General features: G+C 27.9%; 3 protein-coding genes across 3 annotated transcripts in view; 2 read left to right on the plus strand and 1 right to left on the minus strand.

Moving 5' to 3' along the window:
* The first annotated feature begins 3,942 nt into the window (after positions 1–3,942).
* On the plus strand, positions 3,943–6,246 carry LOC111625622. The gene is made up of 6 exons (XM_023368827.1): positions 3,943–3,998; positions 4,095–4,206; positions 4,282–4,412; positions 4,474–4,595; positions 5,713–5,885; positions 5,953–6,246. Exons 1-6 carry the CDS (start codon positions 3,943–3,945, stop codon positions 6,244–6,246), a joined length of 888 nt encoding a protein of 295 aa, XP_023224595.1.
* LOC111625623 lies at positions 6,219–7,306 on the plus strand. Its single transcript, XM_023368828.1, has 4 exons — positions 6,219–6,662; positions 6,735–6,775; positions 6,851–6,926; positions 6,992–7,306. The coding sequence occupies exons 1-4, from the start codon at positions 6,546–6,548 to the stop codon at positions 7,304–7,306; spliced, it is 549 nt and encodes a 182-aa protein (XP_023224596.1). The 5' UTR covers positions 6,219–6,545.
* A 1,501-nt stretch (positions 7,307–8,807) lies between these two features.
* The window catches only part of LOC111625605 (succinate dehydrogenase [ubiquinone] iron-sulfur subunit, mitochondrial-like), a 14,679-nt gene continuing 7,157 nt past the window's right edge, over positions 8,808–16,329 (minus strand). Inside the window, exons 4-9 of the mRNA XM_023368803.1 lie at positions 16,190–16,275; positions 14,425–14,482; positions 14,035–14,113; positions 9,465–9,581; positions 9,008–9,232; positions 8,808–8,918 (exon numbers count right to left, since the gene is read on the minus strand). Of these exons, the coding sequence (XP_023224571.1) occupies positions 8,826–8,918; positions 9,008–9,232; positions 9,465–9,581; positions 14,035–14,113; positions 14,425–14,482; positions 16,190–16,275 (658 nt within the window). The 3' untranslated portion in view covers positions 8,808–8,825. The remainder of the gene's footprint in view (positions 8,919–9,007; positions 9,233–9,464; positions 9,582–14,034; positions 14,114–14,424; positions 14,483–16,189; positions 16,276–16,329) is intronic.

The raw sequence follows: 16,329 nt of genomic DNA on the forward strand, positions 1-16,329 counted from the left end.
ACAACAAACAAAATTTATTTTTTACGGATATTTCTACAATTATAGTACGATAGAAGTATTTAAAACTGTAATAATTTTCATTTGTATTAGTTAATAGTAATTAAAATGCAACCCAATTTGGTATGGTAACATTTCAAGACATGAGATCCGTAAAAACAAAAATTAGTACCAAAACGCACCATGACGCTTTGGATCTTAATCCGTATAATTTTCGGTTATGGGACATTTAAAAAGTGTGGTTTATTAAGGACAATAAACTTGGCAACGTTGAAAGACAGCATCACACTGCGTGTAAGAAGTATCACAGAGCATCAATTACGGTCGTCCGTTAAACACAGTGTTCATCGTCTTTAGTTTTTACTGCACTGTACAGTATCTACTGCATTGCTAAAGTGTAGCGAGTATCTTTTACAAATAAAACGTTTGTCGCTCGCAGCGCCAAAAGTGCCATTAGTGACGGTTTTAGTGCTAACTTTTGTTTTTATGGAAATGTCCTTAAATGTCACCGTATCAAATTTGATTGCATTTAGACTGCTAGAAATCTCTTTAATTAATCCTGCGATAAGTACACATAAATAATTTTCATTTACTAATTAATTTGAGTTCTTAAAAGATGTATAACCAATATAATTTATTTAAAAGTGATATTTTTAATTTACAATTAAAATCGTTTCATTTGTAGGAATTGTTTAAAGGCAATTTTAAATTTTTATCTAAATATATGTATAGGAAAAGACAGAAAACATTTCCTTCTATATACACCACACTAATTACATAATAAGAATCTCGTGAGATTATCCCTTTAAGTTATTTTCTCTATATAGCACCAGTTATTAACGGGTCAACTCTCTTTACAGGAAATGATTTCCTTTAGTATAAGCTCTTCCTTTTGATAATAGGTCTACTACTAAATTTAGTAGCGAACTTATTATCAAAAACCCACTAAATTTAGAGTCAATTACACAAAAATAGTTTCTTCAGGCAAAAATATAATTTAATGAATGTTTTTAATGTTTTTAAACTATATATTCGTGTTAATATAGACAAATCATTAACTCAAATTCAATTATATATTTAGAAAATTTAATTAAATACGTCGTAAAAATAATCTTAAATGTCCTATATTTAGACATACATAATTATAAATATATTTATTATATGAGATATTTACATTCAGTTCAGGCAATTTTGAACATTTTGAAAATAACACAAATAAAAATAACATGATTTAAGATAATTTTCGTATTTTAATATGCTGTATTTTCTAATATAGGGGAGATCGGGGCAAGATCGGCATGTTAAGCTTTACTTAAATTTTGTGTAATAAATACTGCTGTAAACTGAAAAAAAAAGCTTTGCATATTGTCTATTGGAATGTTACCTTACTATAGAACTGGTTAAAATCAGTTTGGAAATAAAAATAATTAAAATAATTACAACTTTACAAGAAGAGAGAAATTGACGAAGTTGCCCCGGGTATAGGGGCAAGATCGGCAACTTCTCTCTTTTTGTAAAGTTGTAATTATTTTAATTATTTTTATTAAAGTTGCCCCTGGTATAGGGGCAACAGTAATGGGGCAAGATAGGCACGTATATAAAATTATGTTATTAACAATGTATAAGTTGGAATTCACTATTAAAACAAAGAAATACAAATCCAACACCCATTTAATATTATTACAACGAAATGCAAGTTCAAAGACATATATACATGAATAACAAATGCAAACATGTTTTCATTTATCATCTGTTTGATTTTTATCCTTTGCTTCTAATGTGGCTTTATGTTGCCGATCTTACCCCGCTAGTCATGATTTCGAAACATTAAGTACAACCCTGAGAACAGAATGCCAAGCCACGATCTGGCCACGTGAATAAGTTGAAGTTACATCCTTCTAACAGGAAAAGTAACTTTCGTTATCATGGAATTATAACAAAACCTGCCAATTCAATATAAATGGAAAAAAAATATTATATGGAATTGAACGAAAATGAAAATTTGCTTGATAATTCAACTACGCTTGTTGGAGAACAATAAAAACACTACACTCAACAAGCCACCAATAAAACTCAACTGCCTAACCTATAACCAAAGTCTCCTTTTAATTTGTTTTTTAAAAAAAGCGCTTGACAAACTTGCCCCGCATGCCGAAGTTGCCCCGATCTCCCCTATATATTTTTATGTACAAAATCATTTGATATGGTATTTATTTTTTGCGTTTATCTATAAAAATGAGTAGACGAGAAGTGGACATCTGATACCAAATGTGCCAATCAATTATCATCTGATGAGATATCGAACAAAAAAGATTTTTCTTATTTTTCTTACGAAACTTTTCTTTCTTCATTATCTTCAATTGTTTTCTACTATTTATCGACTAACATAAAACACTTCATTCTGCCTCAACAATACAAACTTCTATCATTTACTTCCTTTCATAAGGTCATTAACAATGTCTGGATGCTTACTTTTAGTTCCAGTCGAAGAAATTTATTTATTTATTTAAAAATAAACGAAAATTATCAATAAATTAATAGGTACGAGTGAAAAAATACTTAATTACAACCATCAATTGTAATATAAAATTGCTTTATTTTTTTTAATTTTGGGACCCCCCGAGATGTGGTCCCTAGGCACGTGAACCTGGGTCCAGGAGCTCCTTCAGTGCAGATTGTCCACTAGGCATTATTGTCGAAGCAAATGCCTAGTGGGATTTGCCCGCATGTAAGCCTTGAGGGTATTGTTTCTTAATATATCCGAATCCGTATAAAGAGAGCTCAATATTACGTTTAACAATGTTTTAACAATAAAAATTGTCGACGAATCATTAAAAATTTAAAAATAAAAAATTTTACACAATTTCTATTAACTTAGTGTTAAATAATGGACAGAATGGCATGAATTAAGTCCCGAAAATAAGAAAAAATAATGATCGACAACACATTATCTACATAAATTACGATTATTGTAATCAGATGGTGTAAAAATTATTCCTTTGTAAAACGTTATTAGTAGTAAAGTGCATCATTAACTATATTCATCTATTGAGTAAAGTATTAAGAAAGAAAAAAAAAGTATTTGTATGAAGCGAAGTTGTCGTTTATTGTCATGTGTACAACATTCTGGGAAATGCCTTTTGTGTCTTCAGAAATGCATAAATTACAACCTAGAAACGGCGCCGATACTATCTGAAAAATTGATTTATTTATCATAAAGAAGGTGAGGTTCATCAGAAATGAGTTATTTTTACTGGATATACGGAGAAATAACGGTGAGTACTTCTTGCATTTCTTGCCAATTATTAATCTGATTATTTTGGAGAAAGAAAGAAAGAAAAAAAATACATATAACAATTTTTCGCTGGTTTCTGATGGAACGAAACTTCTAAAACACATTAAAAGTAGCAATTTTTCATTTGGAATGTAAATTGCAAAGATTGATTGGAGAAGTTACGCATCAAAAAATTTCCATTGATTATTTTCTGTGGATGGTCGGATGTAAATGATTTGGAAAGTAGTTAATTGAATTCCTATAATGCTCCCCAAGGCCATTTATATGCACTAAAGACAATTGCCAGTATTATAATTACTCGATTAAACTGGGTTAACTACTACTACTCTCGAAAAGAATTTCAAATAATGACATTTATATACATGGCTACAATATATATTTAAATTCGGTAAAAAGAATATATTTTTTCTTTCTTTCTTTTCCATAAATGATTTCATCTCTAAATTATTTTCTTGTCAAAAGTAACGATGCGAAAATATTTTCATTCAGAAAAGCAAAACTGGAAGAGAATGTCGGAAGCCAATCGACATCAAATATGTAGAAGAAGTATGAGATTAATCGTGTTTTTAATTTGTCTGCTGGGTTATATTCTGCAAACAAAGTCCTTTTTAAGTATTTATTTTTCATATCCCACCTCCGTCGTGGTGGAAATGAAACACGAAGCTAACATGATACTTCCCAGCGTAACCGTCTGTAACAACAACAGGTTAGCGTTACATAAATAAATCACTTGCAGAATTACTATTGATTGTTGTGTAATTTATTTATAAATATATAACAGAAAGATATTATATTAATTTAGATACAAGAGGAGCAAATATTGTCCGGAAAATATAAGAAATTGTCAAATGAACATCAACGAAAGTTTTTCTTCTCGATGTTCTTATATTTGCAAGACATTGAATTCTCATCGGGTAAAATTAGCATTTCTTGTTTTAAATTATCATAAAAATGCATAAATTATGTTATTAAAAATCTTTGATTTCCAGCTTTCGACACACAATGCTTTGAAATTTTGTAGTGTTTGTAATCGTTCTCAATTGATACTCTATGGTCACAGCTTTCACTCTTTGGTTCGAAAACTCGAGATAATACAAGCCGATAACCATTCTTACGAACTGTAAGTTTTGCATTTTATTATCTTCCCGATAAATAATTTTAAATAAATTAAACTTTTTCAGGATGGATGATTTTCTTCACGTTACATTATCTCAAGGTTCTACTTGTCAAAGGAACTGCTACGTATTGAATTCCGTAGTAGATAAAATGAACTTCACGTTAAAAAATGCTTCTTTACGAACAGGTTTGCAAATTTTAATTTTAATTTAATTACAAGTATTAAAATAGGCTTTAAGTGACTAAAACAAATTCTCTTTTATTTGTGTTCCTTACGGTAGACAATGTCTTCATACTTGAGCTGCAATTTTTAAATTGCACAACTATACATTCCCACTGTTAATCTCGATAACGGAGTTAGACAGATGAAAGTCGGAGACGGAGACCCGATTAACGATATGCAAATATCCGGGCTAGACCGGAAGTCACGTGATTTCAATTCAAAATTTTCTCGCGTACGGAGTTAGATGACCGGCATGACTCGGTTGGTCTCAGGAAAAGTATGATATACAGGGACAACACACCACTTAAAAACCAGACCAGATATGGGAAGTTTAGGGCCGGAGACCCGATTAACTCCCATATAACTATATAAGAACTCCCAGTCTGGTTGGAAAGTAACGTGATTTTTAAATTCAAAAATAATTAAAAATTGAGCCTGGTATTGCGACCATATCACAATAAATAATTTACATAAAATTATCACATATGTATTCTACAAAACATTGGAATTTCCTAGAAAGTGCCGAAGAATTCAATTTTCTCAATACTGCGTTTGAATTTTACACGCAGTTACGTAACTACGGGATGACTTGCACTCGGCTCCTAAGCCCTGATATAGTATTATTATAACCTAATATAAATACTACCCCACGTAATAGGGGTACTACGTTATGCTGCCCCACGACGCGGCTCCCGACGATTGACTTACGCCTCTGCCAGTAAATAAAATTGGGTTTAGGGTTTAGCTCTTATGGAATCTTCAAGGAGATTGTAATAATCCGCATCCAATCCGAGCGATGCAATGCTATATATTAGAAAACCTTTATACCGATTAAATTCGATACGAATATAATCAGGCATATAAAGAATATTCATAACTTAATGTGGATAAGGGCGAATGGAACGATACCTGTGATATCTGTATATCCAACGATGCCAAGGTTTTTCGGGAATACATCATTTGAGCATACGTGATAGAAAGTACATAAACAAATTGGCCCGTCCTTAATTTTCTCAATTTCAATCTGATTGAAAATATATCAACCGTAAAATATTTAACAAACAAATTTCATTTTCTATAGAAACGCGCCAAATTATGAAATTATTCCTTGATCTGGAACCGGAAGAGTACATTGACCCGACAGAGAGAGTGGAAGCGGAGATAGCCGTTCATTCACCATTCGAGATAGTGAATCCTTTTATAAAAGGGTTTAGAGCCAAACCTGGTTACGTTAATTACGTTAATTTAAATGTGGTACGATAATTAAGCTTTTTGTAAATTCCTTTATCGAATATGTCTTCGTGACTTTACTTTTTCTTAGTTTCAAAAAACTCTGTTACCATCACCCTATTCTACAAACTGCATCAACTATTTACAAAAATGGAAGGAAGAAGGAAGAGTAGGACCATATACGTGGGAGGTAGGTACCATATCATTTACAGGATCCAAACAACACGACAGCCGGATGGCCGAGCAATCAGGGTTGCAATGTACAGTACAGTACCACTCTGAGGGATCTGCAATTGAAAAACTCCAGGAATTTTTCCAGAGATGGTTCCTCACAGGCTGTCTCATTTTGAGCCCGATCGAACCCATAATGGGCTTACTTAAATGATGCTCTTAGTACACACGAGGAGATTTAAAAAAAAAGATTCAAATAACAGGCTTAATTTTCAGATGTGCGTGCATCACTGCAAATTAAACAGAACCGTAAATAATTGCAAATGCGCTCTGAAACAAACGGTTTATCCTCACGACTCGCCATATTGTCAACAAGGTAACTACTCTTTCTTTTCCATTTAATTTACCCATCATAGATGTAATTGAATCATTTTATTAACGTAGATGACGAAACGTGTGTCAAGAAACAAAACCTAGAAGAGTGTTACTCCGTTTGCAAACCGGAATGCAAGTATGTTTGTATTTATTTTGATAGATACGCCGTTGAATTTACAAATGATTTTTTTCAGTTCAATCGACTATCGATCGATAATATCTGGTAGGGAATTCTCTAATGACATCATAGAAATTGTAAGAAAAGCTTATTTCTACAAGTTGTAATTATATTCTTAAGGTGTATTTACACGGAATAATCTATTCTAGTACGAATGTATATATCCGAAACAAACAAGAAGTTCCATCAGGTAATTATTAATATAAATTATTCATAAAGAATAGTTTAGTAGCCCAATGTTCATAATTGATGGCTTTGAATATAGGAAACGAGCGGCGGTGGTTGTATTTTCTGTAGACAAACCCGAATTTTTCTTTTACAAATACGTACCCAAATATGAGGTAGGTGCATACAAAACTTTCGCTTTATTTCTTCCCTAATTATTATTAATTCAGATTTTCTATAGTTGATCGAAGTATTCAGTTATATTGGAGGTTATATGGGAATGTGGCTGGGTATATCGCTCTTCGTCGTTTTCGATTTTGTGGAAAGGTGTGTGGTTCACCTGTACGAAATGTTAGACGATTGGAGGACCAGGAGAAACGTCGTGCCTGCGTGGATTAGAACAGAATTAGCGGATTCGAAAAATTTAAGAAATGACAACTATATGGCAATGTCGCCCAATAAGAATTCTTACTGGTCCATCAAAAATCGTCTTCGAAGGAAAAAATGTCGTGTGTTTCGAAATAAAAGAATGAACTTAATACAAAGATTCCAATAAAAATTATTGTTGTATAAATTGTTATTTTTATTCTAGAAAAACTTCTACTTGTAAAGAAATTTTTATTGTTATTTTAATGCAAAAGAGTTAATAAATGACAAAAGTAACTGTTTTGTAACAATGATAAATATGAAAACAGATGGGTTATTCTCACATACCTCTTCTAATGATCTTTAATCACAAGTGAGACAAGTTTCTACTACATTATTTTCTTTCTTCTTTCCTTTCCTCTTGAAATTATATCATCATAAATGATAGTTTTCTCAATTTTTAAATATTCATCAGATAATAGAAAATTATAAACTAGAAACAGTCATTAATATAAATTAAGATATTTCAACAGATAGATTTTCATAAACTACTACTACTAATTTCAAATTTTTGTGAAAGTTGAGTGTTTTGTTAATTCAAATACAAAAATAAATTTTTAGTGGAAACAAATAGGAATCTCTAACTGTATTTAAATAGTATTTTTGTGTGAGTTTAAACAACAAATAACTAATATTAATACCACATTTACTTAAAAATACTGAAGAATGTATTTATCAATATAATTTATGCTTTAAAAATGAGTGTATCAATGAATCACTTTATTAATCAGTTTTAAAGTGATTGATGTATTTTGAGATAATTTTTTAGACATTTAATTACTGTTGTATGTCTTCTATTATCCAGAAACCAACAATGTAACAGTTTTTAGTTAGAGTGAAAAATTTCAGATATTGGAGAAGAAAGTTCTCATTAAATGATACTTTTATTTTTTATTCATAATTGATGTTTCTTTTATTATTTATTTATCAATTATGAGTAAAGAATAAAAGTACATATAAAAAAACAGAAAATTCAAATTTTCTGTTTGTATATGTAAAAGCACCTTTCCTACTTTTCCAGCACCAACTTTACACATAGAACAAACGTTTTTGACCCAATTTATCAAGAAATTCCAGCTTTCAAAAGATATTTGTATGTGCAAAATTCTAAACATAAATTGAATTTATATAAAAATAGAACAACATACTAATATTATCTGATAAAAGATTTTACTGGTGAAAAATTTTAGAAATTATTATTAAAAATCAACACTGTTATATAATGTTCTAGTAATGTATCTTTAATATTAAATAAAAATAAGTGTTTCTTTTCATGTAATTAACACTGTTCAATTTATTTTTAATTCACAATTATTAAATGATTCAGAATTCTAACTTTTCTTACTATTAACTTTTGAAGCTCTCAAATAGAAACACTATTTTATATGATATGAAGTTCAGAAATTTTAATTGTTTCAAATTTTTTAATCTGGTTGATATAACTAAATCTTTATATACTGCAAATGATTCAAAATTCCTGAGTTATATTTATTTCTTAAAAATCTATTGCTTACATAGTGTAGTTATTTGACTGAAATCTGGATTATTATTGATCAAAACCTAATGACCCTTAAACAAAAATTTTTTTATCTGTTTTTATAAATAATTTTGTGCAAGCTCAGATGAAAAGATTAAAATTAAATAAGTATTTATGCATTTCCGGTCATTTGTGGCTTATCTTTCTTTGATACACCTGATACAAGTTTCTTTAATTCTGCAACATATTTTCCAGGATTTAACCCCTGAAATAAAAAAAAAAAAATAAAAGTTAAAACTTTATACTGTTATTAAAAAATTAAATATTCAGCCACAAACTAAATAGAATAGATACCTTTGGACAAGTTCTTGTACAATTCATAATAGTATGGCATCGAAATACTGAATAGGCATCCTTCATTTTACCAAGTCGTTCAGTTGTTGCTTGATCTCTAGAATCAATAACCCATCTATATGCTTGCATCAAAATGGCAGGACCCAAAAATTTATCACCATTCCACCAATAGCTAGGACAGGAAGTGGAACAGCATGCACAAAGAATGCATTCATATAGTCCATCCTGAAGGAATTAAAATAAGTTAAAAATATACAATATAAAAATAGCAAAATGATATCAAACTTCCTGTTTTATAGTATACCATATTTACAGTACACAAACACTAAGATAACATTTAATAATAAACTTGATACTGAACAATAATGCTATTTTTTTCCTAAATATGATTTATATGAATTTATGATATCAATTTAAAAAATTGCTGTATTTACATAAAATATTTATCTAGACTTACCAATTTTTTCCTATCTTCAATACTTTGAAGATTTTGTTTCTGCCCTAATACACCTTCTTCTTTCTTTTGCAACCAAGGTTGTATACTTCTATATTGTTCGAAAAAATTATTCATATCCTGGAAATATTAGTATATATTACAATTAAAATTGAAAAATTTAAATATAAATTAATAAAAAAGTAACTAGATGACAACTTAAACATATAATTATAAATATAAAGTTCATGAAATAATTAGTAAAGCATTTATATATTTTACATCAATAGTTAATCCAATTCATTTTAATACTAAATAAAAGATAGTGAGAAATAAAATTCATTCCTCAAAATTTATACATTAAATTAAATTTGCAAAATGAAATCGCTGTCTCCGTTAATTGTTATGAATAACTATTAGTTGTAAAGAAGTCATCAAGAGATCTGGGAATTTTTCTGTGGCCCAAAGACAACTTAGATGCACACAGTAATTTGTACACCTATAAAAGTATGTTATTTTCACAAGCAGAGAATAAAATATTTTAGATTACTTTTTATTAATAAAGAAATATTCTCATATTTCAGTTGTTAAAAGAAAATGCTAAAAGGAGCCTGCTGAGAAGGTACTCTCTATCCACAGATCCCATACAAGTTCTCGATAGCTTGGTGTCAACAGAAAATATATAACATATTCCTAGATCAAAAAAAAATTGCCATTAAATACAATTAGTACAAAATAAAATTTTGTAATAATTAGTAACATCTGTATGAGTATTAATTGTGTTTTCAAAGAACATCAGTGAAATGAACTTAGTCACTGATGTGACAAAAACATATGAAAAACATTTATTTAGTTCCCCAACAATTATATGTACAAAAAAATAAATAAAAGTTCCAAAATACATATATAAGGTTACCACTACATCTCCATGTTGGACAAATACTTTGACCAATTAGAATTTGGCTTGTACATCCAAACTATGTTTCAACCATATTAGAAGTTTATGTTTATTCCACTATGTTTGATGAAAACTTCTGTCAGAAGAAAACTCCTTTTCCCTCAAAATCAACACAATCTATATCCTTCAATTCCAACATTTCAAAATCATACATTTGTTCCATTGAACTTCTTTTCCCCCATTCTCCATTCGATGTGCTGAAGTTTTTTAAATCTTAGATTTCCTTGGGTAAAATTCTACAGAATCCTAGTTTTATCCTAACACAACAATTCCCTACAAAAAATTTTGAATATTCCATCCAAATATGGTTTGAGCAATGAAATAGATTGTAAGTTAAAATTTTGTGTTATGATTATGTAATAAAAATATTAATTCCTCACTTAATAAGGAATGTAGAATAAATTTACAAGAAAAACTTATTTTATTAGATACAATACATGTTGACTGTGACAAAAGATTAGAATATTTACTTTCCTGTGACAAAACTTAGAATATTGAAATGTAACCTGAATTGTCAAACAAGAGACAAACTCATTATCCCTTCTAGAAAATAAATTATTCCACATCACTTATTTATGCAAATACAATGATAAAAACCTTATTCATCTATAGAAAAGAAGAAAGTTATTCTTGACTTTGTAAAAAAGGCAGAAAGCAAAATGAAATAACAAAAGTAGTTGATTGTAGACAATTAGCTTCCTTATTATACATTTTACACTAAAATACATACTGACATATATGAGAAAGTTTAAATGAATTCCACTTCATAGTGCAACACACATACTTGAATGGAATATTCTAATTTTTTTGGCAAGGAGTTGCATTTGCAAATAAAAAGGGCTTCTAATTTGTTTTATTTTCATCATCTCTTATAATAAAACAAGGTATATTGTATATTATTATTTCAAAATTTAATCTACAAAAAGAAACCAACAAAATGAAATCAATGTAAATAATACTAATATCAATAAAATGATGAATAACAACTTTAATAAAAGCAATATTTTTTTTAATTAAAATTCTTATTAATAAATTAACAGTCTAGCAGAGCTTTGTTTGAATGAAATTCATATTTCTATTAATTTCTTTTACAAAGTAAATTGTTATATGGATTCTACTAATGAGTAAGTCACCAAAACGTCACCGAATGTGAAAATTAAAAATTTTTCTCTATGACATGATTTAGTGTTAAACAGAATATGAATAAAATTAGCATAGTATGTAAATTCAAAAGTTTATAAAGCAAGTTTTCATTAAGCAGAAAGTTGCAATAACTGAAGAGAAAAGGATAGTATACTCTAGTGGTCAGCAACCTTTTTGTTACCAGGGTCACAATAAAAATTTTAAAAATAAATTATATGAATTATATTAAATTAATTAAAAAATAAATATGATTTGTGATGTTTTGCATGATGAGGCAGAGAAGTATCCTCTAGATAAAAATAGACTCCGCTGCAAGATTGGTTATTTCCTATTGGTGTATGAAGGGAATAAAGGACGGAAGAGACACTCAGAATTCACCAAAAAAATTTTGTAAATTTTTTCAAAATTATTTTCTTGGCATATACAATTTGAAATATGTATATTTATACAAAATAAAGATTATACATACATGTAATAACTAAAACAAAACATAAAAATATGTATATACTGTACATAAAATAACAAGTATATATACGCATTTGCATGACTATGGTTCTATAGGGCACACCTACAATGTGCCATGGGTGCTGCAATACCAACCTGATATACTGAATAATATAAAAAAATTAAAATTTGAAACAAACTTAAATAAATAAATAAATAATAAAGAGATAAGAATTACAAAACTAAATAGGTCTATCAAGTATTCATTTTTATTAATGCTGATAAATTATTATTTCATAAGACAAATACAGTGAGTGATCGGTTAACAAACATAATCCATTCCAAGACTGTTTGCTATCCGAATTGTTTGTTAACCAATTATCGATTTACTATAGGTTTTTATGGGAATTTGATTAATTCATTATGGAGACCCCAAAAAATAAATACATACTTTTTACTATGTTTATTTATACGTAATAATAAAAATACATATATACAGTCTTGCATTTTTATTAGTCATGTTTTTTTTTTTGTTTGTGGGGGTTAAAGCATCTGTCTAATGTCAATTGTTTTTCTCTCTTCTTCAGGATTTTTCAGAAGTAATTAATAGCATTGTTACTGTAGTGATTCCTAAGCCTATTAACCTCAACCTGGTTTGAATGCCATTTTAAGACCATTCTTCTGAAATCCTCCCACTTCTTCAAAAAATCTTTAATAGCAGATATTGGCATTAATCCTCTTTTTCAAAAGAAGTTTACACATCTCGCTGGGTTTCTTGGTGTTCTTCATTCAAGTGTTCTTGGCATTCTTCTGTTGTCAGATCAGTTTCAGGTTCCATTATGAACTCTTCAATGTTCTTTATTTCTTAGATGTGATTTTTGTTACTCATTTAGCTGCTTGTCTTCTTGATTATACTGTATCTTTCTTAGATAAAATTGAACAGCAGCCTACTGTAGACCTGTTCAAGCCATTGATGTTCTGATGTTGATTGTCTGATGTTGCTGGGCATACTGCCCAGCAACATCAGACATCTTCTGCCCACTCTCTACCTTTGCTATTATAGTTTCACCTTTTGAAAATAAAAAACAACGCAAAACTTAAATGAGTGCTTGTCTGACAGTATCGCAAATACTATAAAAGAATTGTTTCTGTCAGAAAAATAAAAGCCTGGAATTACAAGGGAGAGTTTCAAAGCTGGAGGAATTCTATCAAATCAGTATATACCAGATTGAGCATCGATGTCTCCCACACTCCGAAAAGTTTCAAATTGTTGCCTGAAGACAAGGGAAGACCAATTGGTATTCATTATTTTATGTCGTTTTTTCTTGTGTTTGTTCTTTATCCAATTTATTCGTTAACTGGTCACCCACTGTAAAATGCTGTTTAATAATTTATCTTGCACTGGTTATCATATTCATCTTATTATAAATAATAAAAACACATGAGAAACTTGTACTGTGTTATTATAAGTGAAACTCTAATCAAATTTTGCTATATTTATTGTTTATTTAAATAAGAAAAATTTTATTTATGCATCTATCTTATGAATATAATATACAAATTTTTCATTTCAAATAAAATAGAATAATATTGATGAATACTGTACTTTACATATCATTCATGTTGATGAAAATCGTGTTTATTGTTTTTATTTATTTTTGATATTTACAATTTTCTTAAAATATTTAATTAATACTGAGATGCAAAGCATATAAACTATTTTATATTCTTTTTTTTTAATCAAAATGAATAAATATATTCAAATATTTCATAAAATAAAATTTATTTTTGAATTAAAGTTTACATATATAAATTAGTGTTATTATTTATTAATAAAGTTTATACTATTTTCTGATTCATATAAATCACATGTAAAATAATTTATAAATATATTAAATATTTAATTAATGTGCTAAAACTGACATAGGCATATTAACTCGTAACATACAATGAATGAAAAGAAAATGATAATTTTTTTGTAGCAAGTTTTATTTAATGTTTTGTATTGTTATTATATATTCAAAAATTTAAATTTTAAAATATACTTACAGGAACAAGATCTTTAATAACATACATATGAGGCAAAGGATAAATTTTAGTTGGTTTACTTGTATTTGTATCAATATTACTAAAATAATAAAAATTATTACTATAAAATATCAGTAAAAATAATAGCATAAAATATTTTATTAAATATATGTAAAATTTATCATATAAATATAAAAATTTATAAATTCACAGACAAATCTTCTTTTAACTGTTTACTATTTCTTAAGAAAAATAATTCAATTTTAATTATTAAAGCAACGGTTTATATTTTAATATTTAAATACTTACATTTCAAAGAAAATGAGTACTTAATTTAAATATAAAAATACAGATTGCATATTACAAATATAATTATTTGAAGAAATTAGTTACATTTTAAAAATAACTTACCAAATACACGCTAAAGTATTAGAACCTCCTATATTCATTGCACAAGATCCACATATGCCTAAAAAATAAAATTAGTTTAATAATTTTGAATGCAAAATTATAAAAATTTGTATATTAAATTTGTTTAGCGCTTATAGTTTACAATTATTTTTTTTCAAATCCTAGTTGGACTGAGACTAATTTTAGTAGAGTTCATATCAGTTGGGAACAAAACATTACTATCAATTTTGGCAATAAATCTATATTAGTTAATAACTTAATAAGAGCATTTACCAATTTCTCATCATTTGTACATGGCTATAAATGAAAATATATGACTATGTAACTACAGGATGAAGGGAAATAGGTTACAAGATGTTTGAGGGTGACCAGATTAAAATTATGTACAGAAATAAATTCAGTAATGATTGATTAGATAACATAGAGTTATAAAATTTTATTCATAATGACTTGATTTTGCATCTCCTATATGAAACTTATTCTAATAAGCATTTGTGACATTATAATTTTCAAATTCCTTGCAACACCTATTGTCATATGTTTATTTCCTCCACCTAAAAAGTGCGACATAACAGACATCAGTAAGATTTGCTTGCAGACAGAAGTTAAGTATATATGCATTTCAGCCTACAAATTTTAATGTATATTACTGGCGTTTTTAACATTCACATGTATGCACATATATTGAGATTTCAAACACCTACAAATCCAGCTCTTACTCATGATGAATCTTTGGTCATTTAGATTTAGTAGCTCATTGTTGTCAATTTTTAATCTAATCTCCTATTTGATCCTTCAAATTTACCTGCTTAAATTTTCAAAATTTGATCTGGCATTGTAGGTCATGCAAATTAGTAGCTCACAGAATCATCTTCCCTGACTCCAAATTAGGTAAGGACAAAGTTTCATGCCTCAACTCAACATTAACCCAAAAGGGTTCCTTGAAAGAGCAAGAAAGATTTAATTTTATGTTCCTTCAGTATAGTTAAAAACTTTATTATTTAATCATTTAGTCATATTTTTAAAAGATGTTTAAATTAGTAATATTTATAGTCTAATAAATTCAAAACTTTTAGTGATTTAGAAAAGCAAATATTTAAATAAAAATTAACATTAATCATGACAATTTCCATTAAATGCCTTATTTTGTACTTAAAAAATAGAACATGTAATTTTTTTTAAAATGATTATCTACATAGTATTAGTCACATTATATGCAATATTAGTTAGTTAATTTGTTACTTGAAGTAACTCTTCATTAATTCTACATTAATGAAGTGCATTAATATATTCTAAATTGCTAAATTTAATGTTTTTAACTTGAGAACTTCTGTAATTATTGTTTATTTTTATGACAACAAATTTACTTTAATCTATATTATTTTAAAATATAGTCATCTAATTTATTCATATATTTATCAATCATTTTGATTATTTATGGTAATAGATAATTTTTCTGAATTCATTTTTGGAAAAAATATTTCAAAAAAATTTAACAGAATGTTAAATAACTGTTATCAATTATTTATATAGTTAGAAGCACTTAATAGGCAAGAAAAACATGATAGTTGAATTCCAACTCAATAAAACATTTAATTTTATTAATTATAAATATTAAAATAATAAACTAAATCAAGGTTTAATCATCAAAAAATTATTGTTTTTAAAAATTACTTTTTAAATCAGTTTTTTAAATTTGCATAAAAATTATATTTTATAATTATAATATAGTTAATGTATAAAATAATTCTGAAAAAATGCTTGCCTTCTCTACATGAGCGACGAAATGTCAAAGTAGGATCAATTTCATTTTTTATTTTAAGTAAAGCATCCAAAACCATTGGACCACATCTATAATATAATAAATAAATAATAATTGAAATTTATGATAATAATTATATATAT

The sequence above is a fragment of the Centruroides sculpturatus genome, unplaced genomic scaffold (assembly GCF_000671375.1).
Source record: "Centruroides sculpturatus isolate CEXI.00-Female unplaced genomic scaffold, Cexi_2.0 scaffold385, whole genome shotgun sequence".
Lineage (NCBI taxonomy): Eukaryota > Metazoa > Arthropoda > Arachnida > Scorpiones > Buthidae > Centruroides > Centruroides sculpturatus.